Here is a 24,818-nt window from a genome sequence, read left to right on the forward strand (position 1 = left end):
TTAAGGATTCGTTGTGTGAGTGTTCTGAGGGTTGGAGTTGTTTCCCTTGGGGTAAAAGGTAAAGGATGAATGGAGATCATTGCAGGGTGGGGGTGCTGGGGGAGGAGGGGAAGCTGGAAGAGAAACTTCACTGGTACACAGAAGGGCGAGGGTAGGGCTTCGGGGCAGAAACAAGGAAGCGAAGTGACAGAGAGGGGGGTCACTGAGAAAGCGGTTTTGGCTCCCGCAAAGGTTGGGTAAATCCAGAAGCAAGATCCTCTGAGGATCATTTGACAGCCCTCCATCCTGTGCGGAATAAGCTGCTTCTCTCCCCGCCCACTGGTCCCACTGGACCCGTTCCTTGGTCACAGTTTGTCTAGTAGAGGAAGGTAGTGGAGGAAAGGAGCCGCAGAGAGAACACTAAAGCTTTGCATCAACTCGCCCAAATCTATTAATTTTCCTACCATGACTTCATTATAGCGCCTTAACTAGCTGCATATGTGTTCTGGGGGCTACTTCAGGCCAAACCTGGGCAAGGGGATTGGGACAGCGTTCCCGGGGAAGAAGTAGGCATGACCAGGGGAAACTGCTGCCCTCTGAAGTGGGGACAGGGATTTTACCGGCTGGAGGTGGAAGGAGGTGCTAAGAACTGTGGCTGCCCTCAGTAAAGCACACCAACGCACTTCCCTCATCAAAACCATTCTTGAAACATCACAATCCCAGCTTTGACTGGGAGCTCTACCTGAAATCCACCAACATCAGCTTCTGCTGGCAGCTCAAAAATAGAAGTTCCACAGAAAGCCTGGCAAATAGTCTTAAATCGGGCGTAGGTTTCCCTGAATATGTCCAAACCTGGCTTTCCGGATAAATGTGCGCTGTTTGGGGATGTTTTACCAAGTGGGGAGGCATTGAAAGACCTGGGCATGTGTTAAATGTCACTTTCCTGGTGAAGCAGCACCCTGGTTAAAATGTACAGTACAGACTATGTACATATGCCTAGAGGCTCAGAGATGAGTACTGGGGCCAGGATCACTCAGTGGATGGGAGAAGCCAGACTGTAAAAGCCAGATCTTCTTAGACGTTCATACCATGGTATCCAGTAAGCTTGCTGGTGAATCATTGCAGTCCTCATTTCTTAGAAATGATGATTCACTCCCACTCGAGCTTGAAAGCCAAAGAAAAGGAATCCAGAACCTTAATACGATAGGAGGAAGTAATAATGCTCAAGGAGAAGAGGCCACAGGGTTCTCCGGGGGCAAGTCACTCTCATAGCTTAACATGCCTTCCCCCTTAATGTTCAAGTTTAAATTCTACTTGCTACTTTTTCTTTATGCTCTGGAGCTTTCCTTCCTAGGATTTTTTTTTTTAAAGAGTAGTTATATTGTGCCTCATAGGATAAAACAGAGATAGAAAACCAGTATCTTGAGAGATGGATAGGAAGGTAATCTCTCATTTACGGGCAGTGATTTTCTAATATTTTCTCCTTGAGCAAAATGTAACAGAAGTGATTTGAAACATAACTTGCAGAACATATGATCTATTTCCTTCTGGTCAATGTCCTTTTCTCACCAAAGCCAAGGGATAGTGTAGCTCTTCGGGAATCATTGCTAATCCCAGGGTGACCTTAGTTTCCTAATTTTGCTTCACTGCCAAGTACTCAGGCAAGAACAGTACTGGAATTAGTATCCACTGCCTCAAAACTATAAATTCCTATACTTGTCAACTTCCTGCTGGGATTGTAACAATATAATTTAGTTTGAGGGCTCCTTAAGACCTGTTAGATATTTTAGTTGGTCCAGGGCAAAAAAAAAAAAAAAAAAAAAAAAAAAATCCACCTGCTTCAGAGTGCTGTTACATTGAAGATACTATTTCCAGTGATGCATAAATATAAAAATAACTACCCATTAATGAGCTCCTAAGGGACTGGGGAAAATAACTAAATTATTGATATTTAAAACTACCCCTTCTTCCCTGCCACTGTCCCTTCACCCCCACCATTCTATAGGGGTGGGGTCCATCCTGGGGAAGATCCTTGTTTTTGCTAAGCAGGTTGATGAGTGGGAGCGCAGCTGGGACAAACAGGGAGGTCAAATGAGTTTGGATGAATAGATGGACCTATAGTAGGTGTCTGGTATGGGGAAGATCAGCTTGAGCTTGCCTTATGAAGCGGGGGAGAATGCAGAGAAGGTAAGTGCAGGAGAGTTTACTCATGGGAGAGTAAACGGGGAGTGGAAAGTTGAGAAAGTTCTCTTAAAAGGGTATTAAGGGAACTTCACTGTGTAATGCAAACCCTCTTACATTATTTCCCTGGAAAATAACAAAATTAGTAAAGCTACGCTCCTTTTCAATGCTTTTGAGTTATGTTTTTATTAAAAATGAGAACATTTTGAGATCAGCTTTAGACGGAAAGTAGGGCTGCCCACCAAAAATGCAGTTATTTAATTCGTTTGTTCACACATTATTTCGAGAGCGCATACAATGTGCCAGGCATTGCCATAGCACTGACTTGTACTGCACCCGCTGTGCCCCCGTCACTTCGTATAGACGTTCTCACAGCAACTGATGAGGTGGGTATTATTTCATTTCGGAAGAGTCCAGCCAGTGTCCTTTTCTCCTTAGCTCCGTGGTTCCCAAAGTTGGATGTGCATGATAATGTACAGAATTTCATACCCACCCCTAGAGATTATGAGCTAGTAGTTCTCAATCCCTACTTCAAAATCAGTTGATTTTGAGACATTTTAAGTACTCTAGGAAATATTGCTTCAACTTGTCAAAAATCAGGTTTCCTAAGCCTAGATTGTTGTGGGGGTGAGTTGGGTATTTCCACTAGCCAGAGGCCAGAAGTAGCAATAAACTAAAATTCTGAGAAAAATACAAAAAGGAACAAACATAGGACAAGCCCGAGGGAATGGTTGTGCAGACATCTCTTTATATATGGAGTTACTGCTTAATGTTATTTTTCCCTTAGATTTGTTTGTGTGTATAAGTCTCAAAAGCTGAACTGATTTTTACTTTTTCAAGTTTTGGACACTCTTAAAACAAGTATGGTAACCCAGGTCCTCCTCAGTCCTCCTCATATCGTATGGAATTGGGCAGGAGTGATCTTCAAGTTCTGTTCGTGATTATCTTACCCAAGAGGACGAGAAAGGCAAAGGACAGTTTCCCTTTCCTGTTATGGGTTTCCCCTTTGGTAGAGACTTAAAAGTCATCCTATGTTAGAACACCTGGGTTGCTCAGTTAAGCGTCTGACTCTTGGTTTCGACTCCAGTCATGATCTCAGGGTTGTGAGACTGAGCCCTGCGTTGGGCTCTGCACTCAGCAGGGAGTCTGCCTGAGATTCTCCCTCTCCCTCTGCCCCTACCCGCCCCCCCACTCTCTCTCTCTCCAAATAAAAAATAATCTTAAAAAAAAGTCATCCTATGCTTAAGGGTTTGATAAGGAACATCTTAATATGAACAGTAGAGCAATTCCAAGATAATATCGTGGTAGTTAGCACGATCTCACCTGAGAAATGTTTGGATTTCTATTAGTCAAAGCCCATCTGCTCAAGTTAGACAAAGCAGTTGAGCCAATAATTAGGCCACCCCACTCCTAGCTGGATCTTGGGGAAATAAATCGATGAGGGTCTCTATTACTGGTGTAACAGCAGTGGGGGAGACGGATCAATGAAGAGATGATTAGGAGTTGGGAGGGATGGCAAAAGTACTAAACAGACCAAACTCTGGTCATTGAGCCATACATCTATTCTGTCTGTATGAGGTCCAGAGACCCACCCCTACTTTTGGTTCTCCAAAGGACAAGAAAACTGGGATTGCAGTAGCTGAGCTGTGGTCCAGCACAGTGGTACTTAGTACTCCTGTTTTTGGTGGGCCAGGAAGGACGTTGATGGATCAGCCTCCAGCTCAAACATAGCAATGGGAGAACCAACAAGAAAATCCAGGTATAGTGGCTTAAGGTAAGAACCATTGCTACAAAAATGTGTGGTACCCTTTTGATTACCTGGGAGCTTGTTAAAAGAACTCCAACTGGTTCTGGTATCAGGTGGCTGTGTGCTTAGGTAAGCCTCCCCCTAGTACCAGGGATGTGAATCCTGATTAGTTTTAAGTCCGTCCCAGGCCAGGTACTGTTGTAGGAATGGATGTACGACATAATCATGGCCATTAAAATGTGGAGCTTACTTTGCTTAGAATGCTTCTAGAAAAGATCTTCCTTGATCTTAAAAAAGAGGGTGCACAAGAAGTAGTTTCTAGGGACTTACATGTTGTAGAAAGACTTGATGCTTAGAGTCTCTGTAGCCATTTAGCCCCTCTGAAAAACAAGACAAGGGACAAAGCTAACACTCCGAGGATGACAAAAGTAGTAAAATGGAAAGAACCTGTGTTCTTGTTTTTGAGCTGCTAAGTTGACTACCCTGGAAGCTCCCTATCTTGTGTCTTCATGTTGTATGAGATAATCATTTTCCTTATTGTTGAAGCCATCTTGACTTGCGTCTTCAGACACTTGCAGTCCAAAGTACCCAAAGTGACAAATCTGCCACTAGCTCCCCATGTATTTTTCTGAGGTGTAGAAGCACATGAGGCAATTTGTCACTGAAGCATGCTGTATGATGTGGGGGGAATAAAGGAGCACTGGACTTGGGTTCAAGAGCAATTTATTACCTGTGTCTGGGTGACTCATGCTCAGCCTCACGTTCATCATCTGTAAAATGAGGATAATTATGTTTATTTCAGAGTAGTGGTAATAACCAAAATGAATAGTGTATGTGAAAGCATTTTGTATACATGTAAGTTCTTTTTATCAGAAGATGCTCTTGAAAGAAGATGCACTTAGTCTCCAAGTTTGCTCCAATGTCCAAATTTTCACATTCAGTGCTTTCACTGTTTTGTCTTAACAATGGCATTATTGAGACGATGTAAGTCAGGAACAGTTAGGAGCACACCTCTAGGATGAGCAGGATTCTGACTGGCCCCCTCTGAGCGTGGTGGAAAGAGTAGCATGACTGCTTACCAGTGTCTGCCACGGGACAGGACGTAATGGTACCTGGGTACCTAGGCCACTCTACTAGTTTCCATGCCATTCTGAGGCATTTTCAATTTCAATTCTGCTTGCAAATTGATTTTGGGGTAGTTATGTACAAACCTGTACAACTATCTTGATTGTTTAAACATAATACAATTGAAACTTCAAATATTGCATTCTTGATGTGATATTTAAGTGTGAAGGTTGCATATATTTACAGAAGAGTCTTTCTTGAGTTTTGGATAACACCTGTCTCGAAACTTGAATATAAAACCAAAACACCTCACCAACAGAAATATTATAAACATAGTTTTTATTCTTTTCTTACCTTCAATGAAAAAGGCCTCATGCCACCAAAACATTTTTTTTGAAATTCAGTAACTAAACACAGAACTTGACAGCCTGATGATTTTTTCTAGACAACTGCTGAATAATTTATATTGCTTTTTAAAAAATAACTAAGAACTATTTTTATTACTTCATTTCTTCTTAAAGTGGCAATATACCCTCACATTTTTTTCATAAAAATCTAAAATATATCTAGGAGTCCCAAGTGTTTTGTATTTATGTTTGTTCTAAGTGTTTCATTAAAACTTTTCAGAAATAAGTGCACTTCTAAAGAGAAAATAAATGTTAAATAAAGACGAGAAGAAATCGTCATCGTTATACAAAACAGTTGTTCTGAATGTTCTGAAACTTAACACCTCCTAGCAAATGTGTTTAGTTGCTAGGGGACCTCTCTCCTGATTAAAATCTCAACTCAGTAACTTAGAGATGGATAGCTGGTTCTTTTACCAGTAGATACTGTTTGATTGTCTAAAGGTTGTCTACAATAAAACATCAAAAATAAATGAATTTAAAAATATTTTTAAATTTACAGACTTACACTAAGATATACAGATGTTTTAAAAACAGAAGCAGTATGCCATTATAGAAATAAATGAAACCGTATCTTAAGCCTTAGCAACCAAAGGAAGTTTGGAGTTTCCACATGTTATTTTCCATTCAACTCTTAGCTTATTAAATCAGCCATTTCACTCAGAAAAGGTTGATTTATAAGAAATTCCTTGTTTTCAGATAGCACTATGCTTCAATAAATTTAAAGATTTAAACTATGTTAGTAAGAAAAGCATAAAAGAAAAATAACGTAACTTGCTTTAATACAAAGGTTTTTTTAATAAAAAAGTCAAAGTCTACATTAAATCTGGAAATCAATATATCTGAATTATACAAGCTTTCTATATACTTAGAAAAACCAAAACACACAGTTTATAATAAAACTCTTTAATTCAAAATAGAGTCTAATTTAAAGAAAATGTCATTATGCCCAGTTGATTAGATAGGGTTTTGTCATTTAAATTAAATGGTTCACCTGAAATATGGTAAGTGTATAATAGAGAAAATTCAATCTCAAGAGTACTTTGCAAATTATCTGGCTAATTTGCATCATGAATCAAATTCTTAGCTTCCAAAGGGCAGACACAGTCTTTAATTGCTTTTAGATAGGCACTTAAGAAATGCTTGTGACGAGAAGGAAACCCCAAAGATTGTGAATCACTCTGTTAACTCCAGGGAAAAATGAGACTCTAAACAAAGTAAACTTTCCAGAACTGCCCTTCCACTGCCAAGAAATCATAACTATTTCCAAGTTCCTCCTGCTAATAAAAATGAGGGAGATAAAAACCAATATGCTCTCCTCTTACTCGATTAAAAAGCAAACTTAGGTAATTCAGTTCCATTATATGAACCCCCCCACCCCCGTCAACTTGAATTAATGACATTTTTCTATACTAGAATAATTACCATATTATAACTAGAGAATGATGCAGTTTCCTCCTATCTTACTCATTCACTATCACACTAGCAAAACAGTCCTTTTTTTTTTTTTTTTTTTTTTAAAAAAAGAGGGGATGAGGTTGGGGTGAGAAAATCTCATAAAACTGAGCAGCAGTTACAGATTTTTTAAAATTAGAGGGAGTTATAATTAGAAGAACCAGAGTTGGTCAAATTGAGATAACCCCAAAATTTTAATAGTTCTCTCTCCTAGATATTCAGCCACATGATCCAAATGAGAAAAATGGAGATGAACTATTAGATGAACCCATAGTAAGTACCAAACAAATACTAGAAAGAATGGAAAGAAGAAGAAAAGAGAGAGAACAGGGGGGAGAAAAACCACCAACCAACCAACCAACCAACCAACCAGGATGGCCTTGTTGAAACATCGTGGAGCTACCTAGTGGCAGCATTTACAAAAGCTTCTGCAGATTTGCATAATGATCCTGGGCAGTTCTTCCCCATTAAGAAGAACATAGCTACAAATAAACCATCACTTTCGATTTTGATCACAGATCATGGTTATAATTGTTGTATCTTTAAAACACTCTTTATCAATTAACAGTTAAGACAAACATTAGGCCATTCTTTGATAAAGTATTGTTCCTTAACTAGTAGTTATGAAACCAAAACCTCAGAGAGTCATTTCAGAATAAAATGTTGAGCTAGAAAAGATGACTTAATTCTTCAGGAAACAGCTAAAGAATTTTATGCTGACATCATCACCCCCATCCTCATTACAACCTCCCCCACGCCCGCCCCCTCCTCCGCCTGCATTCACTTCCGTAATTCCACGTACGTTAACCACAGTGATGTGGCTGAACACGAATATTGCCCTTGAATAAGCTGACCTCTATCAAAGATCTGTCGTGTCTGAATATGGCATTCCCACGGGAAAGGAAAATTCGCAATTGTGAATATCCACTCTGTTCAGGATCTTTGGTACATTTGGAGTGTAAGAAAATAATGGCACGATAATACAAGTACTATCAAAGGAAAAATTTTCACCAAAAGAAAGAAAAGTTAACCAGCCATGATATGTAACAACTTTCTAGAAAACCAAAGTAGATAGCTCGTTGTTCTCTACAAGTCCATTTCCATGATCAGAAGTTTGACATTTAAAAAAATAGTTTAATAAAAATACACCAGTTCTACAGGCAGCCTTCATGGTCATTTCTTAAATTCAACTCACCATAATCAAATCAAAATAATGCCATGTCCTCTTGTTAAAAAAGAAGTCCTTTCGTCATAAGAAAAGCAACTTTACATTTTATATAATACAGTACATCTCCCTATGAGTATACAGACTACGTATATAAAGGTCATCAGTATTTCTGAATGCAAAGTAAATATATTAGTGGAGTGCTTGAGTGAAGATGTTAAACTTCCTCCCTATTATAAACTTGTCACTCCCGACTGTGCAGTTTGTGAAATAACATGATGATAAATTCTATTTTTTAAATAACCAGTGTATTTCCTTTTTAAAATTTCTTAAAACCATTACAGAAATTGTCTTCCTATCTATTCATTCTATAGATGTCCAAACCAGTAGGGCAAGTATTCTAACACCGACTATGGAAGATGGCTTTTTTTTGATTATCTAGACCCATAAGATTTGCAGTAAAACAGCAATACTGCAGCGTTACCTACTGGTTAGCCTATGTTGCTTTAAATGATATGTTTCTCCTGAATTGATCAGAGGTGTTACAGTACAAAGCCACAGCACACACAGGCAGAATGGACCTTAATACGCGTGTAGGCAGTGCAGTTACAAAGGGATGTACGTTTCTTTTATTCCAGTACCTTCGTATAATAAAGTTAACAAAAATAAAAAAATATTAAAAAAAAAAGAAAGCCAGCTGGCACTGCCAACCAATTCCTGTAGTAGTCTTAGAAATCCTAGTCCTGTAGAATTTCCTCTTGTAGTCATAAGCACCACCGTCTCCGGGAGTATTTCAGTGTATTGTTATCTACGCCAAGCAAGCCTGGTGATGCAGCTACCTGAGTTCTCTGGGTTGTGGGAGAACGTGATCTTTATTCATAATTTTCCAGCTTTCATGTAGGTGGGGATAGAGCCACGCTGAGTCAACCCTTCGAACCTTTTATAGGTATAATTGAGAAAAACCCAGTCTTTGGATTTGTAGTCCGGTTCTGTGGTGTTTGGCACTAGAAAGACAGGAAAATTAACCAAGAGCAAAAGAATTTCATTAGTGAACATGTCGGCATCTTTACAGACGGTGAACAGTGTTAGCTGTGTCATAGAGGATCTTACCTGGTTGTAAAATATCAGATTCAGGAAAGTCATCAAAATTTGATGTATCATCAATGCTTTTGATTTCTATAGGGATTGCTGCTGGCCTCTCCCTATAAAAAAAAAGGATTGAGTTGTAGCATGGTAAATTTTCTTGAACTCTTTAATTTTCCAAAAATAATTCTGCTTGCTGTTCTATAGATATTAGAGGAGCCAAGGAAATTTATTGTGGACCTGAAGACTGTTAAGTGGATGTCATGGTTGACTATAATATTTTATGAAAACAAGACCATTTACTTGGAATTTTTATTTCTTTGTACCCAGACTTTCTCATGCTGTTTTGTTTAAAGGGGAAAAATAAGAGCTAATGAAAGGGAAAGTAGAACAGAAGAGATTTTGTTCAAACAATTTTATAATTACGTAATGTATGCTGGCTATTGTGGGTACTGGATCCTAGCTAAGTAACTCAGGAACAGAATTCTTCTACTAGAGGATCCATAAATTAAAAGTCATCTGGGGGGCGTCTGGCTGGCTCAGACGGTAGAGCATTTGACTCTTGGTCTCGGGGTCATGAGTTCGAGCCCCACACTGGGTGTAGAGATTACTTTAAAAAATAAAGACACTTGAAAAACAAAAAACCCTTTGGGAAATTAAGGAGCGCAAAGGGACTACACATTTGCAATGAAATCTAAATCCAAAACCTTCTGTCATATAAATTTTAAGGGAATCAGGGAGATTAGGTTAAAAAAAAAATCAGTCATGAAAATACCTTATCATGCTAAAAATGTTTAAAAATAGAAATAGCTAAAAGAAGCTATCCATTTTTTATTGCTTCTATTTTTTTCACAAATACACTTAAATGGATGTATTAGGTGACAAGTGAACAAAGCCTGTTATCTAAAAGCCTGAGTATTTTTCTCAGAATCATTTCAACTTATTTATACTTAATGTGGTAAATTAATAAATTTATATTACTTTAGTGACAAGAACCATATACTCTGGTGTCCTAAGATGGAATCTCCTGTCATTAACTAGCAGCATGACCTTAGGCAGGCTAGTCCCTGCTCTGAGACTGTTCCCTTACTATCAAAGCAAGAGGTTGCACTAGTGAGCTCTAAGCGTCCTTCCAACTGTAAGAAGTGGGGGATCGTTGTTCCGTTCAACGAGATGAGGTATATACCGCATAATGCGGCATAGCAGTTAAGAACCAGGACACCCAGGGGTCCAATTCTAGTTAGAAATTCTAGCTAGATTATTTACTACCTGTGGCACTGTAGGCAAATTACTTCTCTGTGCTTTAGCTTCCTCATTCGTAAAAGAGACATCATAATAGTACCTATTTTTTAAGGTGTATTATGAGGATGAGAGAAAAAATGCACATAAAGCCCTTACTTGGAACAGTGCTGGACATATAAGTGGTCAAAAAAAAAAAATGAGTTACTATTACAACAGGTCGAGTGCCTGGCACACAGTGGGAGTTCCAGTAAAGGCCTGTGTGGAGCGAGTCACCCATTAGCTGTCTCGCAGGATGAACAGGAGCTGGCCCGGTGGGGCGGGAGTGGGGACAGGAAGGAGCGGGGAGAGAAGAGCGTTTCAGGCAGAATGAAGAGCAAATGGTAAAGCCCTGAGGTGGGAGGAGTGGGAAGGGCCATACAAGATGCCACTGGGGCCGATGAGGGAAGAGCCACACCCCACAGTCCTGAAAGCAGTTACGCTGCCTTCACTTTATTCTAAGTGCAAAGGGGAGGGAGAAAACAGCACGGCCGGTTTTGTTTCAGTACTGTCACAGATCTACTGAAGGTACTTTGGCCACAAACTGAGTAAAGGCCAATGCTTACAGGTAACAACGACAAAGTAGTTGTGCTTACGAGTAACAACAGGCAAATTCTTGAAAGTTACTTGCATCATTTCCCTTTTCCCACAGTGTTTAAAAAAGAGACTATGTCTTCTTATGACTTTACAAAGGAGATGGTATAGGACAAAGAGGAACAGTAGACATTATGATAGAACAGGACAAACATGAGGGCTTATCGTAACAGTGTTACTTCTTGTATTTAGCAGAATCAAAGACAAATTCATTGCTAAACGTAGTAAAAAACAAACATTTTTACTTAAACCTCTCCCGTCCAGAGCCTACGAGCGTACCTGATGTGCCCCCAGTCTACACCTTCAAAAAAAGGATGACCTTTTATTTCTTCTACTCCACTATTTCCAATTCTGTTTTCAGAATCAATACAAAATCTAGAAAATGGAAACAGAGAAAGGATCATATGCAAATTACATCTAAAGTACCCTATTTGCATTTTTTCCCCAAACATTTCGTTTTTTTCTGTTTACCAAAGTCCGCTCTGTTTCTTGTGGGAAATGTGGGAGAGAACAGAAATCCTCTGTAATTGCCCTGTACAGGGAGAGCCGCTGCAAACAGTTTCAAGCCATTTCCTTTAAGTCTTTTATTGCAATTTTTTAAAATACGTGTTAGTACAGTAGTTACTGTTTTAGGGCAATTCTTGTCATTTAATATACTGAGAAAACTTCCCAAAGTCATCGTATATTTTTCTATAACTTCATATTCTAAAATTTGCATGTGGAAATATTACAGTTTATTTAGCCAGTCCACTCTTGTTGAACACTTGGTTTTCAATTGTTCATTACTAAAAACATATGATAAACATATTCTCCCTATATCTTTACACACATCTAATTATCTGCATAAGAAAATTCCTAGAATTGGGGCGCCTGGGTGGCTCAGATGGTTAAGCGTCTGCCTTCAGCTCAGGTCATGATCCCAGGGTCCTGGGATTGAGTCCCGCATCGGGCTCCCTGCTCCTTGGGAGCCTGCTTCTTCCTCTGCTTCTCTCTCTCTCCCTCTGTCTCTCATGAATAAATAAATAAAATCTTAAAAAAAAAAAAATTCCTAGAATCACTGGGTCAAAGGTCATATACAGTTTAAAGATTTTTGACAATATACCATCAATTAGCTGTTCTCATAGGTGGTCCCAATTTATATTCCTTGCAGCCATTCACAACAATACCAAACTTCATCTTAGTTGAGAAATAGAATGGAATCCTTTGCTTAGAAACAATTTCATAGATAGACTTGTGATATGAACTGCTACTAACAATTTATTTTCCCTTTTCTCTTTAATGAAATAGGGTCATTGCATGGTTGCATCAACAGGAGTGACCTTTGAAATGATACAAGACACCTTCCCTCTTCTTAACTCTTACTTTTTTTTACTGCATGCTTCCTTTTAATTGTTTGCAGTTTTTAAAAAACACATTTTCTTTATTGATCTCTTTGACTGTATAGCTCAGTGGTGGTCCCTTTTCCTCCCACGAGAGTAAAATGGGCAATTCGATCTTTTTAGATAACCTGTAAAATTTTAAAATACCATAAACTCCTCTAGGGATTTAACCACTGACCTAAGAATTAAGTCCTTGGCTTTCTCAGATATAGGTACCTCTGGAGGAAATACCAAAGTTTCTTTCCAGTTCATCACTTTTCTATATGTTTCTTGAGGAGTTTCAGAGCAGAAAGGTGGATATCCTGCATATGAGATAAAACACAAGTTTTATCATCCTTAATAATCAAATATACTCTATCTACTGTGTATGTGCCATAGGAAAAGAGAATTAGCCAGAAGTGCTCTATTCAACAATAAAAAATGTCACCATTCATCAATTTATAATAAAATTGCTAATAAAGGCAATAAAACAAAAGGATTCAAACCATCACCCAGTTTATCTGAAAGACCATGTAGATACAATTTTGACACATGGAAGTTCTGGTTAAATACCCTTTTCCTGAATCTCTACAGAGCTCACTGGTATTTATCATTGTTGACAGTGGGGGATGTCAAAGAGCTCAGTGATTTTAGCCCATGAGATCTGTAATATGTTCAATCAGTGGCACTCACGAAATTTATATAGGATGTACATAAACAAATGATAAGACATACCTATTAGCATTTCATACATAATCACTCCCAAAGACCACCAGTCACACAATTTGTTGTAACCAGTCTGCATGAATACTTCTGGAGCAATGTAATCTGGTGTCCCAACTGTGGAATATGCCTGCAAAGGAAGAGCTTATCAAACCAGCATTCTTAAATATATGTTGAACGATCTGAGTATGGCTCACTACTGGAAAAAGCAATATATACAGCTGTTAAATTTTCATTTAATAATTGTTTTGCATGTTTATCATGTAGAGAGCTTAGTGACAGGTACCAAGTCAGATAATATGTTATTTAAGATATGATTTCTGACCCCCCACCCAAGAAGCTCAACTAAATTATTTACATATTTAGCCCTAAATCCTGTGAAAATTAATAAAAGGACAGCTCACTAACATGGACCCCGGATGCTAGAAGGGGGAGCTACACTACTGTACTACCCGCTGTCAGTTACAGGAGGGGCTGTCAATTGCAGACCCCAACAGAGGAATCATCAACAGGGAAAGAATCACCAATTATGGGCCCCAACAGGGAAAGATGTACACTGCATCTCCTATGAGAAAGCAACTACCCCGCAACTCAGCCAAGGAGAGACCTTCACCACCCTCAACTCTTGCTTTTCTCCAATGGACTTTTGTTCAAAACAGCTCCTTTCAAATCCTCCTTCTTCTCTTAAAATACCAATTTTCTTCTTTTTTGTTGGAGTTGCCAATGGTTTTGCCACAGCTTGCCTGTCCCAAATTGCAATTCTCTGTTATTCCTGAATAAACCCATTTTTGCTGGTAAAATAACTGTTTTATTTTTAAGGTTAACAATCCATTTCAAAAAGAATAAAGAGGTTGAACCCAGTGGGCCTGAGTCCACCACTCACAACTAACATGTTCTCAGGCAAGTGATTCAACCCATCTGAGCCTCAGCTTCTGCTTACAGAAAACTGGAGTGATAATATAGTCCTAACACAGTTGATAGGAGGATGAAACAAGAAAAGGAATGTGGTTTAGAAACTACAACCTACTGTATATATAAACGTCACGTATTTTCATTATAAACCTAATTCCAGGGCACTGCTTATCCATTAGAAAGCAATGGAGTATTTCATTCTTAATGCATATAAAATCTTACAAAAATGATTTCTTTAAGGCAGTAGTTCTCATTTAAGGCAGCATGCTAGGGACCACTTGAAAATGTGTGCCAGCAGACTTTGTCATTTCAAGGACCTGAGGGGTGGGAGTGGGAGGTTGCTGATTGGCATTTAGTTGGGGGGGGGGATACAAGATCTAAAGGATTTCCTACCCAAAATACTAAGAATCCCCTCTACTTCTCCCTTGGTAAATAAACATTGATAGAAGTCATGATAATGTCCACAAGAATATAAAACATGACAGCAGTAATCACCTGTGAATACTCTGTAAGTCGAATTCCCACCATATTTTTAAGCAGTATTCATTTTTTCCCCTTAAAAGTAGGAAATACTGCAATTCTTCTCTCAGTGGTAAAATCTGATCTGAAAATGGCACATTTAAAAGTAGAAGGAAGTTTTTGTCATTAATTCATAGCTCCATAGTTTTAAAACTTTTTTTTTTTTTAACTTTTAAAAACACTGAAATGTTTTACAAGCACAGGAAGCTTGCAGTTAATTACTCAGGCCATTGACAGAATGAGTTCACCCATGCAAAGGTCTTATTATTTGGTTGGAGAGTGTATCAGACTATTATCTTTCAGTCTATTTACCTCACCCAGTACTCAGAGGGAATGCTGAATTAATTTCCCTTTCATCACTTGGTTGAATTTAACAAGTATTTATAGTGTCTGTATGTACCGGGCTGTACAAGAGATCAGGAAAACATAGTCAAAAGGCACATTCCTAACCCTGAGAATGTTCGTGGACCTAGGCAATAGGATAAAGGGAAGAGGGAAAGGGGCAAGCAATTCTTATATTCACTAAGTAATAAAGGAGAAATAGTGTGGGGCAAAAGTAGTTTTATCCCACTGTCCTTAAAAAGAGTATTTAAATTTATCTGTGGTAAAGTCTGCTTTCCGTTTCTGTTTTATCTGTTAACATGCCAAACTTCCTATTTACTTTGTCCATGAAGAAGTTCTTAGAAACACACAACCACCTTACTTATGCTGACTGGCGTTTGTTGTTTCAGAACAAGTATGAAAAATGGAACACACAAGGCATTCACTACAATCACACTCACCTCTGTGAGTTTTATATTGTGCTAATTACTAGTAGACAGATTACTTAATCATAGGTATGAGCCATAAAATGCTATAAAGTTAAATCATAAAGTAAAAATCAGCATTTACTTTCCAGGCAAGGAAAGGTTACAGAGAAACTAAAAGAACTATGTGACCCAGGAAGCAGCTTTATCACTGCTACAAAGTAAGTACTAATCATTGTGAAGATAGGAAATGATCAACCAAAGCCAATGAAATTTTAGAACCAGGGCAACCTTTCTTAAAGACATGGCTAACTTACCAGCTGTCTCCGGTTCTTCTTCCATGTTTCTGCTTTCCTCTTTGAGTTCATGTTCTGAAATGCTAATTTCAATAAGAGAGAATTGTAATCATGAGGGAAAAAACTCCACCAAAAAACAAATTCACAAATATACACGTAAATACATTGGTTTAAGGAGAAGAGGAAGAGAACTTTCAGTGCTCAACAATACTGCATTAAACCGGCTACACTATGTTACCCAGGAAAAAAAAATCAGACTTACAGAAGTCACTTGGCGGGTTGTGTGTAAGGTTTCTGTAGAATTCAGTCCTATGAGCTTTCTTTAATCCCGTGCATAAACCAAAATCAGATAATTTTACATGACCCTAAAAAAAAAAATCCAGTAAAATCAAGAGATTATATTAACTTTGAAACAAAAGCCTAATTATAAATTCTTCTTTTAAATGCAATCATTATAAAAACTCTTAGCAGTATAAGAATTCCTACAGGTGATAAGTAAAATTATAAATATTTGATGACGATTTTTACGAGTAGAAAATGGAAGAAGATAAAGACGGCCATCCTCCCTTGATGTCAGTTCACTCCAGAGTCTTCTCTCATCGCATCATTCTATGACATCACGTAGTTGAGCAATAATATAAATGGTAGTTGTCCATTCAATCACAAAATCAGCTCCATTACTCCATTAAAGAATCAGCAACCCAATAATTCACCAGTTTCTTCACATACCTTGGCATCCAATAAAAGGTTGTCTGGTTTAATATCCCGATGGATGAAACCCAACTGGTGGATTGCATCTATTGCTAGAACAGTCTCTGAAATGTAGAACTGTGTCTCCTCTTCTGTCAAGGTATCTTTCTTCATTAGCAATGTCATCATGTCACCTACATAAGGGAAACCAAGTATCATGTATTAGAAACACCTCAAGCTTCCTCTGTATTCATACAACCTATGCCTGATTTTTGCATTGTGCGACCCACCCAGTATACCTCCAACCATCTCTGGAGCCAAGTAAAAAAAGTGTCATTGCATTAGCAGAAGTTTCACGACATTTAATGACTTTTAAGATAGAAAGCAGGTGATAATGAAGTAATATCCACCACTCAACATCCCGAATAGGTAGCTGAGGAAAATATGCTGAACTGAGAAAATGAATCAGAGGAAGCACACCTGGAAACGGGATATATTCTTTCAAATTCAAGTTTCAAAAATGTTCAGAGCTCTTCAGTCCATCAAAAACAAAACACTATCCCACTACAAGATATTCTTTTACTTTCAAGGAATGTTTTCTTTAAAAAGAGGCAAAGAATAAACAATGGAGCCCATCAAAAGTAAAACATTGTCCCACTAAAAGATATTTTTACTTTCAAGGAATTTTTTCTTTAAAAAGGGGCAAAGAATAAACAATGGTGAACTTACAACTCAGAGCTGACAACTGTTAATATTTTTTATAATACATCGAGTCTTAAAACACGGAAAGGTGTTCTTTGTCCTCTATCCCATTTTATTTATTCCCCTTTCCCTTTTTGCTGAGTAACCATTATCATGGACTTGGCTTGGTGGGTTTCTTTCTAGCTTATTTTTAAAATATGTTTTCAGATACATGTATCTTAATCTATGAAATTATAGTCTTTGAAATTTTTTAAAAATTACATAAATGGTATCAACTGTACATACAATTTTACAGCTTGCTTTCTTATTCCACTGTTCCTGAGATCTTCTTATTGAAAGGGATAGAGCTCCCGACTTTTAACTACTGTAAAATATTTCAGCACATAATTATGCCACATTTTATTTATCCATTCTACTGATGGGCATTTATCTTGCTTGCAGTTTTTCACTATCACAACAATGCTTCAGTGGTCTCACAGGTCTCTTGTGCATGTGTCCGGGACAATCTCTAGGGAATACACTAGTTGTAAAATTGCTGGATTGTAGGACGCATGCACTTTCAACTTCAGTGGTATCTATGAATTGCTCTCTGTTAAGAGTAGAGATTAATTTAGATACAAGAGAGGCCAGTTTCTCCCACAGCCTCATCAGACTCTTAATGTTCTTACTAATCAGATATGTGTGAAATGGTAGCTCATTTTTGTTTTAATTTGCATTTCCCTGAATATGAGCAGAGTTGAACATTTTCCTATATATTTATAGACCTGCCAGAGCTTCTCTTCTATATATTGTCTATCACTTGCCCATTGGGTTGTTTGTCTTTCTTAAGTGACTTATTGTTCCTAACTCTGGACCTGCAACAATCTAACTAATTATACCCCGTAAGCCCAGACCGGTAATGTTTAAAATATGCTGGATTTATTATTCCTTCAAAATAATCTGATTTGTGGTAAAAAATTAGCATTATTATGGGAGGAACTATTGGAAAACCATGACTGCTAGGAACAGGACAGTAAACCTAACCAACAGGATAATAATTACATATAAAGATGTGCTTGCGTTCAGTCTGTCCATCCTATTACATTTGTTTTTACCTCCAGGGAGAAATTCCATGATCAGATAAAGGTTCCTCTTATCTTGAAAACTGTAAAACATCTTCACCACCCAGGCACCATCTGCTTCTACCAAAATATCTCTTTCTGCTCGGATATGGGCCACCTAGATGAATGTATTTTGAAAAAAATAATTGCAACACATTACACATTTTTTCAAGTTTATTTCTTACCATCCAGTTCCTTAACAGTCATGAAGGAAAAGGGGGAGTTTTAGAAAAGATTTGAAATATACACGCATGTTCAGATCCTCATTATATATGGAGAACCTCAGGAAATGGTGTATTTTAGAGTTTATCTTTAGGCCTGAAAAGATGGGATCTACAGGTACATTACAGAAAGCTGAGGCCTCTGAGGTAGAAAAATGCTTAGTCCAAAAACTTTCCAACCAGAATCCTTATTCGCCAAGGATCCTGGCTTTGTTATATAAATTTCAGCCCCTGGTCTTTTTTTTTTTTTTTAAGGTTTGTTTGTTTATTTAGTTATTTATTTATTTGAAAGAGAGAGAGAGAGCAAGCAGGGGGAGGAGCAGATGCGGAAGAAGAAGGGGGAAGGAATCTCAAGCAGACTCTATGCTGAGCGCAGGGCCTGATATGGGGTCAGATCTCATGACCCTGAGATCATGATCCTGAGATCAAGATCTGAGTCAAAACCAACAGTCGGACACTTAACTGACTGAGCCACCCAGGTGCCCCTGGCCTGACTTTTGAAAGTTAAAAGTAGTAAGCAATGCCTTAACAGGTTGGTATGACAAAGTCAGGGTCCTCAGCAAACTGTTTTTAAGGGCTATTAGTTAAAAAAACGGGGGCCTTATGTGGTTTTTAAACATTTGTTTTGTTTTGTTTTTTAACAAGCAGAAACATTTATAATAACTTTGTATTATCCTGTCAATTATAATAACTTTATATTATTTTGTTAAATATAAAACCTCCATAATATCTATTAACATGATCTACAGCAAATTAGTGTAACTTTTGGGGGTTTTGCTGCTGACTTGTCAGACATACAATTATACTAGGGATACTTTTATATGAACATTTTATAGACTGGAAAATTGTATAAACTGAGTAATTTATCGGGTTGGTATAATCAATTTTCAGATGTTTTGCATTAATATATTTATACATTTTCTCTTCAAAGATTAACAATAATATTTGATTTTATCCCTTTGCTGTTCTCATTATGCATCATTATGAACTCTGGCCCAAAGCACATGAGAACCCAGATTTCCTAAGCCTTTTCATGGTAATGAAACATGATCTGCTTAAAATGTCATATTTGGGATTACTGTATTTATTACCTGGTACAATAAATGCTCTGAGATCAAAGCACAGGAAAAACAGTTGAAAACTAAGAACTTGCTTTCGGGCATGAAAAAACCTCAGAATTTCTCCGGATCTGTTTCATAAAGTGAATAATGGTATCAAAATTCCTACCTATTGCCTTCAACAAAGCATTTTAAGATTAATAAAGGAAAAACATTAAACCTTTGATGTTGCATCTGCTGCTGTCAGGAAAAACTATGTCATCAACTTGGCTTGATTGTTTTTAAATATCTTGAAGTCAGATTACAGGATGTTTTCAAAATGGGCCTATGTTTTCAAAGAATAGGAAGTTATCGTACATAGTAATCTGGTACCACAATATCAGGGAGATAAGTTGCTACTTTGTGAACTGGTTAGTATTAAAGTAAATGTAATAAACACTTCACATAATGACATATTAGAATTGAGTGGGAAAAAGTTTTCTAAAATGAAATTCAATGGTAGCAAATGCAGGTTAATTTATATAGGGGGAAAACAATAACAAAATGCAAAACAGACTTGATGTTTGGGCTCCAGTGAGATTTTCCCTGCATAGGAACGAACAGTGGTCAGAAACTCTTCAACTTCTGGCAAAATATTCTAGATCAGTGCTGTCCAACAGAAATACAATGCAAGCCACAAACATAATTTAAAATTCTAGTCACATAAATTACACAAATACAATGCAAGCCACAAACATAAATTAAAATTTGTAGTCACATAAAAAGTAAAAAGAAACAGATGAAATATTTTTAATTATATACAGTTTATCATTTCAGTATGTAATGAATACAAAAATTACTGAGATTTTTTTTTGTACGAAGTCTTCAAAATTTGGTATATATTTGCCATTTACAGCATATCTCAATTCAGACTAGCTACACTCAAGTGCCTGGTAGCCACATGTTGGCTAGTAAGATGAAGACTATAGCTGGAACGAACTGCTCCCTTTGTCCCTCCGCCAAAACCCTATCCAGGACTAATCCCAGACGGCTTAGTTAGATCCTGTTTATCTCTTTGTCTCTGAGGCTCTACATCTTGACCCAGACCTTTATTCTTATCATTATCTGTAATTCTCTAATACAATTCAATACCTCGACCTTCCTCGAGTTCCAAACCAACCTCTTCCCTCTGGAATCAGTGTGTCTTCAAAAAAGTCCCATATCGTCTCACCTCTGGATGGTTCTTTCACCTTGTCATTCTAACTGAAACCAGGCTGTTGACAGTTCTGTCTTCCTGCACAGTGAGTTCTCAGGAATGACCTGCTCTCCTCTCATGCCTTACTTGGCGAGGGGGTAAGTTTCCTGCTCATTCTTCTGCTGCTTCTGTACCACTGTGACCCTCTCCTTCTCTGCACCTCCTTTGAAGTGCACACTGGGCAACTCCATCACCCATCATCTATCCTCATGGCTATCATTTAGAGAGCTCCTGGGTCCACCCTCTCACTCATTCATGACTTCAGCTCCTGGCTCACCAACTTCCTTTCTAGCTTCTCCACTCATGGATAGATTTCAACATCCATAAGGTGAACCATCAAATGCCCTATCTACTGACTTCTTTCTCATCTGCAATGATCTCTTCCACCACTGCACCTCAGCCACCCATGGTAATCGTCTTGGCCTTCTCATCACCAATAACTGTACCCCCTCTAAAATCTCCATTTTGAGGAACTCTATTTCCACCTTTTATCCTTCCAGATCTCTTATTCTTATATTTCAATCTTCCTTCCATGGATTCTACAACTTTTTCTCTTTTGCTCTCCTCACAACCTCATTTCTTTTTCTACCCAGCCTAGATTCCATCATTCTGATCACTCTTTTTGCAAACACTCTGAACTCTCTTGTCCCCTTCCTCCATTGTATTTGCCTGGCAAAACACCAACCCTAATTAGACTCAAATTTCGGTCTATTCTCTATCTACCCCAGAGCAACTAAGTATTGCTACAGAAAGGTCACCCAACTATGCCAACAGGTTTCACTGTACATTCAGGATTGCAAATGTCAATGGGTATTCAACTGCATTTCCGCAGCAAGTCTGCTCTCCCACCCTTTAAGCCAATAGTTGTGACTGTTTCACAAATTCTCTCTCTATACACCTCCAGCAAGCCAGCTGTCCCTCTCTACTCTGAGATGATGACCTCACTTATTTGCACTCAGGCAGGAACTTGGCACCTGACGCTGCCAGATCAACCACCCTGCATTTGTTCCCATTTTCTCTGCCTCTCCTTCCTGTTTTAATGGATAGGTACTGTCCACTCCTCTCAAAGATCAACTCTTCTGTCTTCCAGTGTATTCCTATAGTTATCCGTCCCCTCTCTCCTGCATCTTCAATTTTTCTTTCTAATGGATTCTTCTAATCAGCATCAAAACATTTCTTGTCTTAAAAAAAAAAAAAAATCCTTTTTTACCCTAAGTCTCACTTTACAAATCTGTTCTTTGGGGGAAAAAAAGAAAAAAACAAACACAAACAAACAATCTGTTCTTTGTTCTGCCTCACATGGAAGATTTATCTGCACTCACATTCCCCACTCTTGCTTCCCATTTTCTTTCTCACCATTTCAGTTAGGCTTCTGCCCTGCAATCCACTGGAAATGTCTTTGCCAAGTTATTAAAAAATCTCCATATTGTGACATCCACTGGCTTGTCTTCCTCTTGTACTCTCTCAGCAGCATTCCACATAGTTGACCACCTACCTCCTCCTTTAAGCACTTTCTTCTCTTGGCTTCCATGACACGATGTTCTCCCAGTTTTCCCCTACCGGATTAGATGTTCCCTCTTGGTTCCCTCTGCTGGTTTCTCTTCTGCCTATTGTTCCCTAGGGCTTGGATCCAGGCCCTCTTTCCTTCTCTACTATATTTGTTTTCTAGGCAATTTCATCTTGTCCCCAGTATATGATCAATATATTGGTGGCTTCCAAATTATAATTCTAGTGAAACTTCTCTCCAGATTCCAGCCAACTGTGAACTTAATATCTTTTCCTGGATCTAACACGCAGCTCAAACTCAATATACCACAGAGAGAACCCTTCATTCCCACTATCTCCAAATCTGTTCTTTCTTCAGTCTTTTCTAAATCAGAAAACAACACCATAATGTGTCCCATTCCTAAATAAAACTCTAGGTAGTATCCTGATTCTTCCATTTTCCCCTCACTATCCTTACCCATTGTCTCATCCCCCAGTGTACAGGACATCACAGAAAATCCTGCTGGCTCTCCCACTAAAACACATACTTAATCTGACTTTTCTTCAGTTTCTCTGCTCTAAGCCACAATCACATCCTGGCTGGAATTGGTACACCAGTCTCTCAGTTGGCTTTTCTGATTCACCTCTTGTTTCCTCCATCAGCAAGCAAAGGGACTCATTCATCTTTGTAAAACATCAATCAGACATACCATTCCCCCTCAAACAACAGCGTCCTCCCATTGCATTTAGAATAAAACCCAAACGCTCTACCTTGGCCTTCAGAGCTCTGGGATCTGATCCTTGTCTACCTCTCCCACCATTCTTCTTGCACTGAATTCTAGCCACAATGGCTTCTTTCTCTTTAAGCGGGCCAAGATTATTCTTGCCTCAGGGCCTCTGCATTTGCTGCCTGGATATTTGTTCTACCTGATCTTTATCTGTCATTCTTTCTCATTATTTAGTCTTTCATCAAATATTCTCTCTTCAGAGAAACATTCCCTGATCTAATTCTTCCTCTTAAACCCAGATCAATTGCATCAATTCATCCTTTTGTAAAAACTTTCTTTGTAGTCTTTCTCAATCATGACTATTTGAAATAGCTGCCTGCCTATTTCCCCACTACTAGAAAAAAATAAGGATCGGGTTTGTCCTGTTAATCCCATCTATGTGTTACCCAGAACACCACAGGCCCATTTGGCACATCATAGGCCCCCAATAAATACTTGTTGAACGCATGAAATAGAAATAAAGTGAAAGAATGCAGTGAAAATTCAAGGGGGGGGCATATTTAAATAAAAACCAATATTATACTGCTGTAATAACTAAGTAAGTTTTAGGCGGGACTTTTCTCAGCTGCGGCTAAGGTGCTGGGTCCTTCCTGGGTCCTTCCGAGGAAGCTAGGACCGTGTTGGGTGAGACCCTCACTTCCTCCGGTTAGCACCTTGCGGCTACAGCACTCACCCACACTACGGCGGCGCTGTCTCGGGCTCGCCTGCATCTACTCAGCCCTCATCCTCCAGTCATGGAGGATAAGATCAATGTCCTCATTAAAGCAGCGGGTGTAAAAGTTGAACCTTTCTGGCCAGGTTTGTCTACAAAGGCCCCCAGCCAGTGTCAACATCAACATCAGGAGCCTCATCTGCAAGCAAGGGGCTGGTGGAGCCTCCCCAGCGCCTGATGCTGCCCCAGCAGGAGGTCCCGCCCCCTCCACCAAGGCTGCCCCCACTGAGGAGAAGGAATTGGAAGCAAAGAGAGGAGAATCAGAGAGGAGTCTGATGAGGACGTGCACTTTGGTCTTTTTGACTAAACCTCTTCTGTAACCTGTTCAGTCAAAAGCTGAACTCTTAAGTAAGCTTTAGGCAGGGACTAAAAGACTGAAGTAGAGCATTAGGTAGAGAGAGGGGCCATCCTCCCTCTATACTCTGTTGTTGAGTCCTCCCCTAGCATATGTAATCCATTTAGGGTTCTACAGAGCTTCTACCCAGACCAGAAACAGAGGGGAATACATAAATAATACTATTTTTGTTTTCAGATTTATGGCCTACCCTTAAGCTGCATTAAGTCACAGCAAACATAGAGAGTCCAGGAGTATGAAATTGGGGGAGGGGGGTGGTTTGCAGATTTTGGAAATATGTAAAATCAGCCAATTCACAGGAGACTGGTCTTGTTTATATGTGATAGGGATTAAGGAAGCTGAGAACTGTCCTTTATTTTCACTGAAGTCAGAAAAGAAGGTATTTTGTTATGGATTAAATGTTTGTGTATTGTCCCCCTCCACCAAATTCCTATAGTGATGCCCTAACCCCCAGGGTGACTGAATTTGGAGATGGGGCTCTAAGGAAGTAATTAAGGTTAAGTGAAGCCATAGAAGGAGAGGCGGATAGTGTCCTTTTAAGAAGAGGCACCAGAGAGCTCCCTTTCTTTCTCTGTGCACACAGCAAGGATAGGCGATGAGGGCCTTAGTGGGAAGGCAGCAAGCCATCTGCAAGCCAGAAGAGCACCTCACTAGAATCAAACCGTGCCAGAATCCTGGTCTTGGACTTTCAGCCTCCAGAACTGTGAGAAAATAAATTTCTGTTGTTTAAGCCACCCAGTCTTTGGTATTTTGTTATGGCAGGCTGAACAGGCTAATACATTTTCAGATTATAAATTTGGAAGCAATTTTAACTATAAGAATCAAGAAACAATAAAACAGGCTACCAAAATATTAATAGACCATATACAGTAAGATGTGTCGACTCCTTTTTACAAATTCCAATATTAACATTTACTCTAACACCTAGTCAGTGGTATTCCTTCGGTTATATGTGTTAAAGAACTCAT

At 38.7% G+C, this 24,818-nt stretch overlaps 1 protein-coding gene and 1 pseudogene across 2 annotated transcripts in view; one reads left to right on the forward strand and one right to left on the reverse strand.

The window, feature by feature from the left end:
• Positions 1 to 6,154: 6,154 nt before the first annotated feature.
• STK38L (serine/threonine kinase 38 like) overlaps positions 6,155 to 24,818 on the reverse strand; it is an 82,148-nt gene continuing 63,484 nt past the window's right edge. For both annotated transcript variants that reach the window (XM_027594351.2, XM_027594350.2), the window contains 9 exons: positions 17,992 to 18,115; positions 16,235 to 16,389; positions 15,768 to 15,870; positions 15,527 to 15,588; positions 13,045 to 13,162; positions 12,509 to 12,632; positions 11,231 to 11,326; positions 9,107 to 9,198; positions 6,155 to 9,000 (listed from right to left, as the gene is read on the reverse strand). In XM_027594351.2, coding sequence (XP_027450152.1) covers positions 8,873 to 9,000; positions 9,107 to 9,198; positions 11,231 to 11,326; positions 12,509 to 12,632; positions 13,045 to 13,162; positions 15,527 to 15,588; positions 15,768 to 15,870; positions 16,235 to 16,389; positions 17,992 to 18,115 — 1,002 coding nt within the window. In that variant the 3' untranslated portion in view covers positions 6,155 to 8,872. The remainder of the gene's footprint in view (positions 9,001 to 9,106; positions 9,199 to 11,230; positions 11,327 to 12,508; positions 12,633 to 13,044; positions 13,163 to 15,526; positions 15,589 to 15,767; positions 15,871 to 16,234; positions 16,390 to 17,991; positions 18,116 to 24,818) is intronic.
• LOC113921613 lies at positions 18,324 to 24,776 on the forward strand (annotated as a pseudogene).

The sequence above is a fragment of the Zalophus californianus genome, chromosome 9, assembly GCF_009762305.2.
Source record: "Zalophus californianus isolate mZalCal1 chromosome 9, mZalCal1.pri.v2, whole genome shotgun sequence".
NCBI lineage: Eukaryota > Metazoa > Chordata > Mammalia > Carnivora > Otariidae > Zalophus > Zalophus californianus.